Consider the following 14,866-nt stretch of genomic DNA (forward strand, 5'->3'; position numbering starts at 1 on the left):
TGGCAGCACTGCTCCGACAGCGTGCGGTGTAAAGTGAGTCCACGGATGGAAGATTGCTTTGTGTGATGTGCTGCGCTGTGTTCACGATCTTCTGCAGCTTCTTTCGGTCTTGGACAGGACAACTTCCATACCAGGTTGTGATGCACCCTAGAAGAATGCTTTCTACGGTGCATCTATAAAAATTAGTGAGGGTTTTAGGGGACAGGCCAAATTTCTTTAGCTTTCTCAGGAAATAAAGGCGCTGGTGGGCCTTCTTGGCAGTGAACTCTGCTTGGTTGGACCAAGTCAGGTCATTTGTGATATTGACCCCGAGGAACTTAAAGCTTTTGACGTGTTCCACTTGCGCACCACCGATGTAAATTGGGTCGTGCGGTTCGCTACTCCTTCTGAAGTCAACAACCAATTCCTTCGTCTTGCTGACGTTGAGGGATAGGTTATTGTCTTTGCACCATGCCGCCAGGTTCTTAATTTCCTCTCTGTACTCAAACTCATCATTACCCGAGATACGGCCTACAATTATTGTGTCATCAGCAAACATATATTAAGTTTGATGGAAACTTGGCTACACAATCATGGGTGTACAGTGAGTACAGCAGGGGGCTGAGTACACAGCCTTGTGGGGCACCGGTGCTCAGAGTGATTGTAGAGGAGAGCTTGTCCCCTATTTTTACAGCCTGGGTCCTGTCTGTGAGGAAGTTGAAGATCCAGCTGCAGGTCTGAGTGCTAAGGCCCAGGTTCCGGAGCTTAGGAATCAGTTTATTTGGAATGATGGACGTGAGTGAGGTCATAAAATTAATACTTATTCCTTTAGGTAGCACAGTAGTGTAGCAGTTAGTGCAACATCTTACAGCACCAGCAATCAGTGATCGAGGTTCACTTCTCGCTGCTGTCTGTAAGGATTTTGTGCGTTCTCCCTGTGTTTGTGAGCTTTCCTCCAGGTACTCTGGTTTCCTCCCACATTACAAAGACATACAGTTGAGGTTAGTAAGTTTTGAACATGCTATTTTGGCAGCAACAGCTTGATGACACTCGTGGGCTGTACCCAGCATCTCCTTAGACTGTTGGTTGTTGATGAAAATTACGCATTTCATGGTATGCTTTTATGTTTCGATATACATGTAACAAATAGAGCTAATCTTGGTTAAAAAAATATGTTGTTCCTTATAAAGAAGGATTTTGCATCTAGAGAATGCAGGGAGGTGGGTAGTTAAATTCTAGAACATTTTTATCATTGAAAAGGAGCAGGGTAATTAGATGTCTCGGTAGCCTTAAAATCTTTGTTAGCTATTTATGGTCATACAGTTGGTGATAGAATGAGTAAAGGCATAGAGTATTTTCTGAATGGGGAGAAAATTCAGAAATCAGAGGTACAAAGGGACTTGAGAGTCCTTATGCAGGATTCCCTAAAGGTTAACTTGCAAGTTGAGTCATTGGTAAGGAAGTCAAATGCAATGTTAGCATTCCTTTCGAGAGGACTAGAATATGAGGATGTCATACTGAGGTTTTGTAAGGCATTGGTCAGATTGCACTTGGAGTATTGTGAGCAGTTTTAGGCCCCTTATCTAAGAAAGGATGTGCTGGCAGCTGGCATTGGAGAGAAGGTCTAGAGAAAGTTCAGGAATGATTCCGGGAATGAAAGGTTAATGTGTGAGGAGTGTTTGTTTCCTCTGGGCCGGTTCTCACTGGAGCCTAGAAGTATGAGAGGTTGATATCATTGAAACCTATTGAATATTGAGTGGCCTAGATAGAGTAGCATGTTGCTTAGTGGGGGAGTCTAGGACCAGAGGGTACAGACTCAGAATAGAGGGAAGTTCATTTAGAACATAGGAGGAATTTGTTTAGCCATAGGGTTAAATCAACTCTGGAGTTCATTACCACAGACAGCTGTGGACGCCAAGTCATTGAGGTATATTTAAACCAGAAGCTGATAGGTTCTTGGTTACTAAGGGTGTTAAAGATTATGGAGAAACAGTAGGAGAATGGGGTTGAGAGAGCTAATAAATTAGCCATGCTGGAATGATGATGCAGAATGGCGGAACTTACTTGAGGGGCTGTGGTGCCAGATGGCTGGAAGGTAACAAATATGGTACTTTGATTAAAGAACGGCACTAACAATAAGACATTAATTACAGACCACAGAGTCTAACATTTATGATAGGAATGTTATTGGAAAAAGTGGAGGGGTACTTGAAAGGCAGGGATTAATTAAAAGATATCATCATGGGTTTGTTACAGAGTTATCGTGTCTGACCAATTTCTTTGAATTTTTTGAAAAAATAACAAAATGCATTACTTGGTGCAGTGCAATTAATAAAGTCTGTACTGATTTCAGAAAGGCTGAGACAAGGTCCTACTATGGAAACTAGTCCAAAAGGTTATGTCTGATTGGATCAGAGGCAATGGACCTAAAAATGGTTTAATAATTGGAGGCGGATAGTGATTGTGGAAGGTTCCTTTGTGATTACATGCCATTGACATGGTATTCTACAAGCTTTGCTTTGGGGATTTTTACTGTTGTGTACACTCAGTAGCCACTATTGGGTACACTTGTACACCTGCTCATTAATGCAGATATCTAATCAGCCAAACATGTAGCAACAATTTAATGCATAAGAGCACGCAGACATGGTTGAAAGGCTCACTTGTTGTTTAGACCAAACATCAGAATGGGGAAGATACATGACCTAAGTGACTTGAATGTGGAATTATTGTCAGTACCATAAGGGGTGGCTTGAGTATTTCAGAAATTGCTGATCTCCTGGGAATTTCATGCATAGTGGTCTTTAGAGTTTACAGAGAATGATACGAAAAATAAAAATAATCCAGTGAGTGTCAGTTCTGTTCACAAAAACACCTTGTTAATGAGAAAAGTCAGTGGAGAACTGCCAGACTGGTTCAAGCTGACAGGAAGGTGACAGTAACTGAAATAACTATATGTACAACATTGGTGTGCAGAAGAACATACATAAGAAATAGGAGCAGGAATAGACCATCCGGCCCGTTGAGCCTGCTCTGCCATTCAATAGGATTGTGGCTGATCTGGCCATGGACTCATCTCCACCTACCTGCCTTTTCCCCATAACCCTTAATTCTCCTACTATACAAAAATCTATCCAACCTTGTCTTAAATATATTTATTGAGGTAGCCTCCACTGCTTCATTGCGCAGAGAATTCCACAGATTCACCACCCTCTAGAAGGATCTCTGATTGCACGACACGTCGAACCTTGAAGTGGATGGGCTTCAGCAGCAGAAGATCATACAGGATTGCTCTCCTGTGCCTAATAAAGTGGCCACTGAGTATATATTAACAATTTGGATATTAGAGTATTAGGTTTGATTAGTAAACATTAATGACATGAAAATATGGTGTGTCTGATATTGTGAAAGATGGTCTTTGGATAAAGAATGACACTGGGCAGTAAATGAAAATCAAAAGACATCAGAAACTGAAACAAAAACAGCAAATACTAGAAAAACTCAGACCATCATGCCTGTCTATACTAATACCACTTGCCTGGATTAATTCTGTTTCCCTCTATGCTGAATCCAGTATCTGTTGCGATGCTCCTTAAATATTGTTTCTATTCCTGTCTCTACCACCTCTTCCGGCAACTCATTCCACATACTAACTATTTTTGGTGTACGAAACTTTACCCCTCTGATCACTTTAAACTTCCTCCTTTTAACCTTAAACTTGTGCCCCTCTAGTTTTAGATGCCTTAGCTTGGGGGAAAAAAGGTACTGGTTACCTATCCTCTCTATGCTTCGCATAAATATATATACCTTTATCATATCACTTCTCAGCTTTTTCTCCAAGGAATTTGACTTGCTAATGGTAAAGCTAAGCCATGATTAAATGGCAGAGCATACTCGATGGGCCAGATGGCCTAATTCTGCTCCTATGTATTGTGGTCTTATGGTAATAATAGGGAAAAACGACATGAATACAAGAAAGTTTGTGAACGCTTTGTAGAAAATTCTGTAGAAAATTGGTTTTCTGCATTAACTACTCATAAAACATAGTTTAATCTTCATCTAAGTCACAATAAAAGACAAACACATCTGCCTAATCTAATAACACATAAACAGTTGTACTTTTCATGTGTTTATTGAACACATTGTCTAATCATTCACAGTCCAGGCTGGAAAAAAATGTGAACCCTTGTATTTAATAACTGGTAGAAACTCCTGTAGCTGCTGATCAGACAAGAACAGTGAGGAGGAATTTTAGACCATTCCTCTAAACAAAACCATTTCAGTTCATCACTATTTCTGGAATACCTCGTATGAACAACCCTCTTCAGGTCATGCCACAACATTTCAGTTGGGTTAAGGTCTGGATTCTGACTTGGCCATTTCAAAACATGAATTTTCTTCTTTTGAAACCATTCTGTTGTTGATTTACTCTTGCCTTTTGGATCATTAACTTGTTGCGTCATCCAACTTCTATTAAGCTTCAGGTGATGGACTGCTACCCTGACATTCTTTTGTAAAATGTCTTGACACAATTTTGAATTAATTGTTCCCTCAACGATTGCCAGCTGTCCAGGCCCTGAGGCCAAACCATGATGCTCCTTCCACCATGCTTCCCAGTTGGGATAAGGTGTGCAGTGCACTTTTTCCTTGAAACATAGTGGTGTGCATTTCTGTCAAAAAATTCAACTTTTGTCTCATCTGTCCACAGAACATTGTTCCAGAAGCGTTGTGGATCATCCAGGTGGTCTTTTGCAAATTAAGATATGCACCGATTTTTTTTCGAGAGCAGTGCTTTCCTCTGTGGTGTCCTTCCATGACCACGATTCCTGTTCAGTGTTTTTCTTATAGTGCACACATGAATAGAGACTTTAGCAAGTTCTAGAGATTTTTGCAGGGCTTTTTTGTTACCCTTGGGTTGTTCTTCATCTCCTTCAGCATTGTGCTGTTGGTGTGATCTTTGCAGGACACCCACTCCTAGGGAGAGTAGTGACAGTACTGAATTTCCTCCAGTTGTAGACAATTTGTCTTACTGTGGACTGATGAACACGCAGGTCTTTAGGACTGCTTTTGTAGCCTTTTCCAACTTTGCGCTTCTCTACAATTCTTCTGAGCTCCTCTGAAAGTTGTTTTGATTGAGGCATGGTGCACATAAACAAATTTTTCTTGAGAAGAGCAGGCATTGTCAGTAACCTGACAGTTTTTTATAGGGCAGGGCACCTCTACAACCCACACCTCGAATCTCATCTCATCGATTGGAACACCTGGCTATTGTGTTTGCCTATTATTGTGACTTAGATGAAGATCAGACCATGTTTTATGAGTAATTAATGAAGAAAACCAGGTAATTGCAAAGGGTTCACAAACTTTCATGCAATTGTGTGTATATGTGTATGTGTGCTGTTTACTTTGATCTTGTGCCGTAGCCCCCCACCTCGCCTATACCAGACGGCGATGCAGCCAGTTAGAATGCTCTCCACGATACATCTGCAGATATTTTTGAGAGTTCTTGGAGATGTAACATATCTTCTCAAACTCCTAATGAAATATATCCTCTGTCATGTCTTTTTTGTATCTGTATCAATATGTTGGGTCCATATCCTCAGAGATATTGACACCCAGGAATTTAAAATTGATTATTTCCATTTCTGATCCTCCTGAGGACTGGTATATGTTCCCTTGTCTTTTAAATCTTTTTATTGAATTAGTACACAAAAGGTAAACCATATAGGCACTGATACATAGTTGCAATATAACTTTACAAGAGATATTAATGCACAAAAAAAGTTAGTACAAACAGTGCAGTTTAGATATAAAATAACAAGGTAATATAATAGTATACTAATTTTCAAACATGTCAATAAGGAAAAGGAAAAAAAAAACCCAAAAAAACCCCAGAAAGAAACCACCGTGCAACTAATCTAAAAAGCAAAGCAAAGCAATGGGCTAACTAGGTAAGAAGTAGAATTAAACGACTTAAAACAATCACGTCCTCAAACCCGACCTCCATTAAAAACAGTTAAAAAGCAAGAAGGGAATATGTTCCCTTGTCTTACCCTTCCTGAAGTCCACAATCAATTATTTGGTCTTGCTGATATTGAGTGCAAGGTTGTTGCTACGACACTGCTAAACTAGCTGATTTATCTCATTCGTGGATCCCTTCTTGTCACTGTCTGAAATTCTGCCAACAATGTTTGTATCATCAGCAAATTCATAGATGACATTTGAGCTGTGCCGAGCCACACAGTGATGGGTGTAGAGAGAGCAGAGCAGTGGGCTACACACACATTGCTGAGATGCACCAGCATTGTTTGTCAGCGAGATGGAGATGTTGTTTCCTGTCCGCATAGATCGTGGTCTACAGGTTAGGAGGTTAAGGATCCAGTTGCAGAGGGGGGTACAGAAGCCAAGGTTCTGGACCTTTTTGATCAGAAGTCTAGAAATGATTGTGTTAAGTGTTGAGCTGTAGTCAATAACCAGCATCCTGACAGAGGTATTTGTATTGTTCAGGTGATCCAAGGCATTATGTCAGTGTTTTGAATCTGCTCGGTTTTTATTTCCAGTAAAGTGATTTTACCTTGTATAGTAATGTTCTATTGCTTTGCACTCTCAGGATTTGGTGCCACACTGATAAATTTCTAGATTATTGCAAGCTATTTAACCATATAACCATATAACAATTACAGCAGGGAAACAGGCCATCTCGGCCCTTCTAGTCCGTGCCGAACTCTTACTCTCACCTAGTCCCACCGACCTGCACTCAGCCCATAACCCTCCATTCCTTTCCTGTCTATATATCTATCCAATTTAACTTTAAACGACAACATCAAACCTGCCTCAACCACTTCTGCTGGAAGCTCATTCCACACCGCTACCACTCTCTGAATAAAGAAGTTCCCCCTCATGTTACCCCTAAACTTTTGCCCTTTAACTTTCAACTCATGTCCTCTTGTTTAAATCTCCCCCATTCTCAATGGAAAAAGCCTATCCACGTCAACTCTATCTATCCCCCTCATAATTATCATAATTATCAAGTCCCCCCTGAACCTTCTACGCTCCAAAGAATAAAGACCTAACTTGTTCAACCTTTCTCTGTAACTTAGGAGGTGAAACCCAGGCAACGTTTTAGTAAACCTCCTCTGTACTCTCTCAATTTTATTGACATCTTTCCTATAATTCGGTGACCAGAACTGTACACAATACTCCAAATTTGGCCTTACCAATGCCTTATACAATTTCAACATTACATCCCAACTCCTATACTCAGTGCTCTGATTTATAAAGGCCAACATACCAAAAGCTTTCTTCACCACCCTATCCACGAGATTCCACCTTCAGGGAACTGTGCACCATTATTCCTAGATCCCTCTGTTCTGCAGCATTCTTCAATGCCCTACCATTTACCATGTATGTCCTATCTTGTAGTCCTACCAAAATGTAGCACCTCACATTTTTCAGCATTAACTCCATCTGCCATCTTTCAGCCTACTCTTCTAACTGGGCTAAATCTCTCTGCAAGCTTTGAAAACCTATTTCATTATCCACAACGCCACCTAGCTTAGTATCAGCTGCATACTTACTAATCCAATTTACCACCCCATCATCCAGATCATTAATATATATGACAAACAACATTGGACCCAGTACAGATCCCTGAGGCACACCGCTACACACCCTCCTCCAATCTGACACACAGTTATCCACCACTACTCTCTGGCGTCTCCCATCTAGCCACTGCTGAATCCATTTTACTACTTCGAAATTAATGCCTAACGATTGAACCTTCCTAACTAACCTTCCGTGTGGAACCTTGTCAAAGGCCTTACTGAAGTCCATAATAGATAACATCCACCGCTATACCCTCGTCAACTTTCTTAGTAGCCTCATCAAAAAATTCAATAAGATTTGTCAAACATGACCTTCCACGCACAAATCCATGTTGACTGTTCCTAATCAGACCCTGTCTATACAGATAATTATATATACTATCTCTAAGAATACTTTCCATCAATTTACCCACCACTGATGTCAAACTCACAGGCCAATAATTGCTAGGTTTACTCTTAGAACCCTTTTTAAACAATGGAACCACATGAGCAATACGCCAATCCTCCGGCACCATCCCCATTTCTAATGACATTTGAAATATTTCTGTCAGTAATATTTCTATTTCTATGAATATTGCATTGCACTATTAATTCTTTTATTATTATTATCAATAGGTTTCATTAGGTATATTTAATGTCAGAGAAATGTATACAATATACATCCTGAATTTCTTTTTCTTCGCAAACATCCATGAAAACAGAGGAGTTACCCGAAGTATGAATGACAGTTAAATGTTAGAACCTCAAAGCTCCCCCCCCCAACTCCCTCCTCCCACGCATAAGCAGCAGCAAGGCAATGACCCCCCCCCCCACCAGCAAAAAAAGCACCGGCACCCTCCACCGAGCACTCAACCGTGCAGTAAAGCAGCAATAAAGAGACAGACTTGCAGTACCCCAAAGGCTACTTGTTCACCTGGTAATTTGACATACCACGTTCTCTCTCTCCCTAATAGGGAAAAAGAGATGTCCCCGTTCCACAGCGAGAGGGGAGACATAAAACAATTTGCTGATTTATGGTGTTAAAAGTCTGTTGCGTCGCTTTCTCTGCGCCAGTTTTCTTGGCTGCATCCTTGGCATATCGAAAAGCAGCCAGTCGTGAGGTCTCAAGAGTGGATCCCATTTCCACAAAAAACTGAAGTCAGTGTGTAACTCCATGTCATGGTCTTCAAAAAACCTTGAAAGGAGAAAAAAAGAGATATCAAAGATAAAAATAGTGCTGTTTCCAAAGGTGCAAGCAAAGGAGTCGCCATTAGGCGCCATCATCCTCCTAAACTCTGCCCACTCAAATTGGTAGTGTAATGAATTCTCCAGTGAACCCATTGAGTTTCAAGAGGACTGGGGAGCTGTGAGCCAGGTGTGTTAAAGGGACCATGGGCAATTGGGACTCATAGACTCATAGTGTGTCATAGAGAACATTGGAACTGAGAGTCCTGCCCTTTTCAGTGAGAGCATGGGAACTAGGAGTCCTGTACGTCAGCAGGAGTATGAGAACTGAGAGCCCTCTGCATTAGCAAGAGTGTTGGATCTGGGAGCCCTCTGCTTCTGCACGATAGTGGGAACTGAGAGCCCTACGTGTCTGTGGGTACATCTGAACTGGAAGCCCTGTGCCTCTGCTAGAGTGTTTGACTGGAGGGTTTGAATTGGGAGCCGTGTGTGTGTGTTGGAGCGCTTGAATTGGGAGCCCTGTGTTTTATATAGAGCATAAGCACTGGAACCCTGCTGTTTGAAAGTGAGTGCAAGTGCTATGGTTTTCTTTGTTCAGTGTGAGTATAGAAATTAGGTGCCAAACCACTGGGATTTTCAGACAATGCGATGGCAGTTTTAATGCTTAGTGCTTGAAATGGGTATGGTGCTGGAATGGTGCAATCATTTGCTCTTAACTGTTGTTTCTTTCTGTTAGGGTTATTCAGTATTGTAACATATTTTTCTAATTCTGGCCAACAAATGACAGGAAAAATAAACTCATGTAATGACATCAAGCAACATCTTTTGTATTTAGACCATACGACTATATGACAATCGAGTAGGTCATCAAGTCTCCTCTGCTATTCCATCATGGCTGATTTATTATCCCTCTCAATCCCATTTTCCTGCCTTCTCCCCAAGACTTTTGATGCCCTGACTAATCAAGAACTTATAAACCAATGACTTAGCCCCAACAGCAGTCTGTGGCAATGAATTCCACAGATTCACCATTTTCTAGGTCAAGGAATTCCTCCTCATTTTCTGTTTTTAAATGGACATCCCTCTCTTCTGAGGCTGTGCCCTCTTGTACATACTAGACTCACCCACTGTTGGACAATGGGGGCCCTTGTTAAGCAACCTCATTTGTGGCACTTTGTTCAAAGGCCTTCTGAAACTCCAAGCAAGCAACATCCATTGACTCTCCTTTGTCTATCCTGCCTGTTAATTCTTCAAAGAATTCAGTCAGATTTGTCATACAAGATTTCCCCTTAAGGAAACCATGCAAACTTTGGCCTGCTTTATCATATGCCTCTGAATATCCCGAAAGCTCAACCTTAATAATGGACTCCAGTATTTTCCTAACTATTGAGGTCAGGCTGACTGGCATATAACTTCCTTTCTTCTGCCACCCTCCCTTCTTAAAGAGCAGAGTGACATTTGAAATTCAAAGTAATTGGTGAAACAAATTTCTTTTTAAAAGATTTGTCATTTTGATTGCAGGTGGAAATTACTCTGTATCCCATAAGTCAATTCTTGGATTATCTCTCCTCTTGGTGACTCTTGATTTTCTTAAATTTTTTTTTGCCTGTGTTGTAGCAATTGCATTATTGGTTGGGGTAATCCTTATCATTTTGGTTAGTACTATGACAAAGAAAGAATGAATAATAAATCTATGCTGTGTGTTGTTCAAAAACATTGGCATTTGTTCCTTTCTCATAACCTAGCAGACCATATAATTATCATGACACAGGAGGAGTTCATTTGACTTTCTGATTCTATCCAGCTCTTTACACAGTAATATAGTATCATTTCTCAGTACCTTTTCCCAGCATTTTCCCCATGACCATGCAAATTATTTTTTCTGAAAGTCTGTCCTGTTCATTTTGAAAGCCCTAATTGACTGTTTTCACTATCCTTCAAAGCAGTTCCAATTCTTAATCAGTCTGCAGAAAAATACTTTATGATACACACGGTAAACAATTATGAAGGAATATCCTGCAATAACAACTGTAGCTGTAAAGATAGACTGTGCAACAAAAGGATGTGGGTACTAGTTTGACTGTGAGTCTTTCTGTTGAAACAAATCACTTTGCAAGGAAGTGTGACGTGATTTTAAAAAAAAAGTTATCTCCAGTATATTTGACTATTTTCATGAAGAAACATAATATCTGAAAACTTTGGTCAGTTTATGTTTCGACAAACATTAAAACAACATCAGATTGTTAGTCCAAGCTATAAATGCATAAAGATTGCTTAAGAAACAACAGATACAAAGACTACTTTTTTTTTCTCTATTTACACCTATTTTAGAAGCCATTATTTAAGAGTACTATTTAGGAATACAGTGAATTCTGGTTAATTGGGACAGATCAGGACCAGTATATTTTGGCCCAATTAAGCAGCTGTTCCAATTAGCTGAAGTTTCATGCAAATAGTTTAAAAGGTATGGAAAAAGTCAAACTAGGTAACAAATTAGGTATTTAAATGAAATAAAGAACAAATTAGAACCTACCAATACTACAATAGCACAAAAAATTTCCTAATGTTTATGGATGGAGGAATTCATCCAGTGTATGCTACTGTTTTTTTTCATTGATTGTAAATAAACAAAATCAGCCAAGACACCTGGTGCAGATAACAGACTGCTTTTAGACAATGCTTTTGATGATTGCATCCTCTAAATCTTCATTTTCATTGTAACATTCAAGATGATTGTTGATACCTTCAAATTCTTTGCAGTTCCTAACTTGTTGGAGTAGTGAAACCCTTTCATTTTTACTTCTGGCCATTTCTGATATCTCCAAGCCTGAATGCTTGAAACTGCTATGTGCAAAACAGTTCTGAATTGTCCTACTGCTTATTTCTCACTAATTATCAGTGCCAAAAATCACTGATACTTTAACACAAACATCACAGCAGACGTTATTTAAAAACTGTTTGCTTTAAGTACCGTGTGGTGACTACTGGCCACACAACTGCATATGACTGACGCAGTTCCGCAGCAGTCTTTTGCTCTATTTAAATGAAGGGAATCAGGACAATTTTCTCGATCAGTTTTTGTTCTTTAAGAGAGGTGTCCTAAACAAACAGCCCCTATTAATCGATAGCCCAGTTAACCATTGAGGGCATTGGTGTCTACTTATACATAGTCAGCAGTTATTAATGAACCTTGCAGAGAGGAAGAGTTAATTCCTCAATTGGATGTCCTTTCATCAGAACTGCAATCAGAAAAGTTTATACCTCAGACTTTTAGAAAAGGGAGAGGAGACAAACGAAGGGGAATTAATATCTGAATGGTAAAGGCCCAATTTCTGTATGTGATCAACAGTTATTTGGAATATATTCTGTTCTTGTAATAATCTACCTATTATTGAATTTCTAAGAATTTTCTTTTGAACATTTCTTTGATGTACTTGATCATCTAAAGTACGTATTATAGTTGCCCAGTAATTTCATTGATATTCCATTCAGTACTGATTTTATATCTTGGTTTTTGACTCTCACATAATTTTATCTTAACAGCAAATTATTTTGTACTTTCAGTTGACAATTGCTAGACAATAAAATTGGAAAGGAAATTTTAGCCATAACAAAAGCATTATTACTGATGAGTTCGGATTTGAGATGATGTTAACTTGAAGTGTTTGTTTGCACTGGAAGCATTTTTATTCAATGCTATTTGATTTGAATATGTTGGCTGGGAGAGAGAAAATCTTTGTTCAAGTAGTTTGTATAAGATTTGTTTTTAAATGTGTTGCCACCCTTATTATACAACATAAAATGTATATCTTTTATTACAGCAGGATCCTGGTAATGATGAAACTAGTTTGAGTGATTGTCAGGCAGAACCACCTGCAAAGCTTAGGCGAAGGAATGCAGATCCAGTTTCTAGTGATATTTCAACTGAACATAGTCCCCATAACAGTGGACCAGCAGAAGAATGGTGTGGCTCAACAAGGCAATCCAGGTCAGCTGCATTAGCTCTACTTTTTGTGTGAAAGCATTGGGTGACAAAGCTTATTTTGGTACATTATTATATTTACTATCATCTTATAACTTTGTGGATGTGCTTGGAAAATACCCTTTAACTTCGAATTTTCAAGTTTGGCTGGGGAAGTGACTATTTGGTGCATAGGTATTAATCTGTATCCAATTTTGATGAAATACAGTACTTTTCATTTCTAGCCCAACCTTCAACTTCTTTCTCACTGTAAAATTATCTTTTAAATTGTTTTCTACCACCGTCACAGTGAATCAAAATTTCAAGTTTTTAATACCTCCTGCATTTTTATAATAATGAATTGCACAATAACTATATAATACTTCAAATTTTATGGAAGCATCCAAACCAGGGTTAACATTTTACTTCACAAATATTTTTGCTTTAATATACTCAGCAATATTAATAAATAACTACACATCTACTTTCTTTTACAAACCTGAATCAGGCACTCCACTAACTTGCTCACATGATTTCATTTAAAAATAAACACAGCTGTGTACACTTGTCAGCACTTTGTCCCAGTTATAACCATAGCAACTGCTGCTGAGTTTTCTGTGATGCTGGTATGGCAAAGTAATTGTATTTCCACGGTATGGCTGATGTGATATTTTTCCAAAATAAAGGACATTGTTATAAGGGTTCATAGAGCCTGATTGTGATTTCTTCTGCTTCATTATGTGTACATAACTAGTTACCATTTACTACTATAAACATCTGTGGACAACCACTGTGCATCAGCTATCACATGCTTCATTGATTTAAACAGATTTGGGTTCAAATTCCACTCCAAAGATACCAGTACTCCATGGAGGGAATGCAGTGTTTGTTCTGGAGATGCAGCCTTTTAGCTGATAAATCAAATTCTTTCCCACTCATTTAACTGGATGTAAAAGATTGCAAAACTGTATTTTGAAGAGCAGCAAGGGAGTTATCTCTTCTCTCAGTCAATGTACTAAAACATGATCTAGTTATGATTGTATGAAGTTTGTGATTAACATGATTATTGTGTTTTGAACATTCTAATAGTGATTTCACTCAAGACGTATATATTCCTCTTTGGGTTATCCTGAGATTGTAAGAGGCACTATACAAAAGCCAGTTGTTCTTATTTCAACAGTGCTACATTCAATTGCCAATTATTGGAAAATATGCTTTAGCTTAATGCCAGAATCGGTTGAAGAACTGAAGATGGCAGGAGTAGAGGAAATTAACCTCTGGTAGAAAGTATATGGGTGAAAAAAATCACCAAAAATATCACTGCTTCTATTATCCTACAATTATTTGAGTTTTAAATGAGCACAGCAGTAATAAAACTTCAATGTAATAGATATACAGTAATTTAATTATTTTACAAAATCAAGTTGATATCAAATTTAGCTGAAATCATAATTTCATACCATTGTAATAGTTTTTGTTTAAACTTTTTTTTTGGCCAGGTTAACAACTCGTGCTGGTGCTTCAATGCAAAATGGGCATAGTAGTTTGGGTAAGTTTGCTTAATACAAAGAAATTCGATAAAACATTTTGAGTTTACGTTGCGCCCTTTGCAGAGGAAGAGGAGGAAGTCAGCAAAAACTAATTTCCCGCAAAGTTTAAATGCACCTTTTGAAGGAGATGTACAGGTGTCCCCCACTATCCAAAGGCAGAGCATTCCTATGAAACGGTTCTTAAGCCAGAATGTCGTAAAGTGAATAAGCAATTATCATTTATTAATATGGGAAAAATTTTTGAGTGTTCCCAGACCCAAAAAAACCCTACAAAATCAAGCCAAACAACACATAAAACCTAAAATAACAGTAACATATAGTAAAGCAGGAATGTTATGATAAATACGCAGCCTATGTTGTATCGTGGATGAAATCACCGGAGAGACAGAGTTACTGGTAGATACAAAGCAGCTTCTTTATTCAACACAACAAGGTACAGCAGGCATCATACAGACGGAGATGCTTTCAGTGGAAAGGTCTGCTAGCCCAATGTGGGCTCGATATTTATATGCTAAACACAAAGGCAATCGCTATTTAAAAAGTTATAGGCAATGCATAGACAATGCTTCCTTTTGAAGCTACATACAAACATCACACCTTCTGACTTC

At 38.9% G+C, this 14,866-nt stretch overlaps 1 protein-coding gene across 1 annotated transcript in view; it reads left to right on the top strand.

Moving 5' to 3' along the window:
• atad2b (ATPase family AAA domain containing 2B) overlaps nucleotides 1-14,866 on the top strand; it is a 206,247-nt gene that overhangs the window by 69,264 nt on the left and 122,117 nt on the right. Inside the window, exons 2-3 of the mRNA XM_072251307.1 lie at nucleotides 12,569-12,735; nucleotides 14,208-14,257. Coding sequence (XP_072107408.1) covers nucleotides 12,569-12,735; nucleotides 14,208-14,257 — 217 coding nt within the window. The remainder of the gene's footprint in view (nucleotides 1-12,568; nucleotides 12,736-14,207; nucleotides 14,258-14,866) is intronic.

Source organism: Mobula birostris, chromosome 2, assembly GCF_030028105.1.
Source record: "Mobula birostris isolate sMobBir1 chromosome 2, sMobBir1.hap1, whole genome shotgun sequence".
NCBI lineage: Eukaryota > Metazoa > Chordata > Chondrichthyes > Myliobatiformes > Myliobatidae > Mobula > Mobula birostris.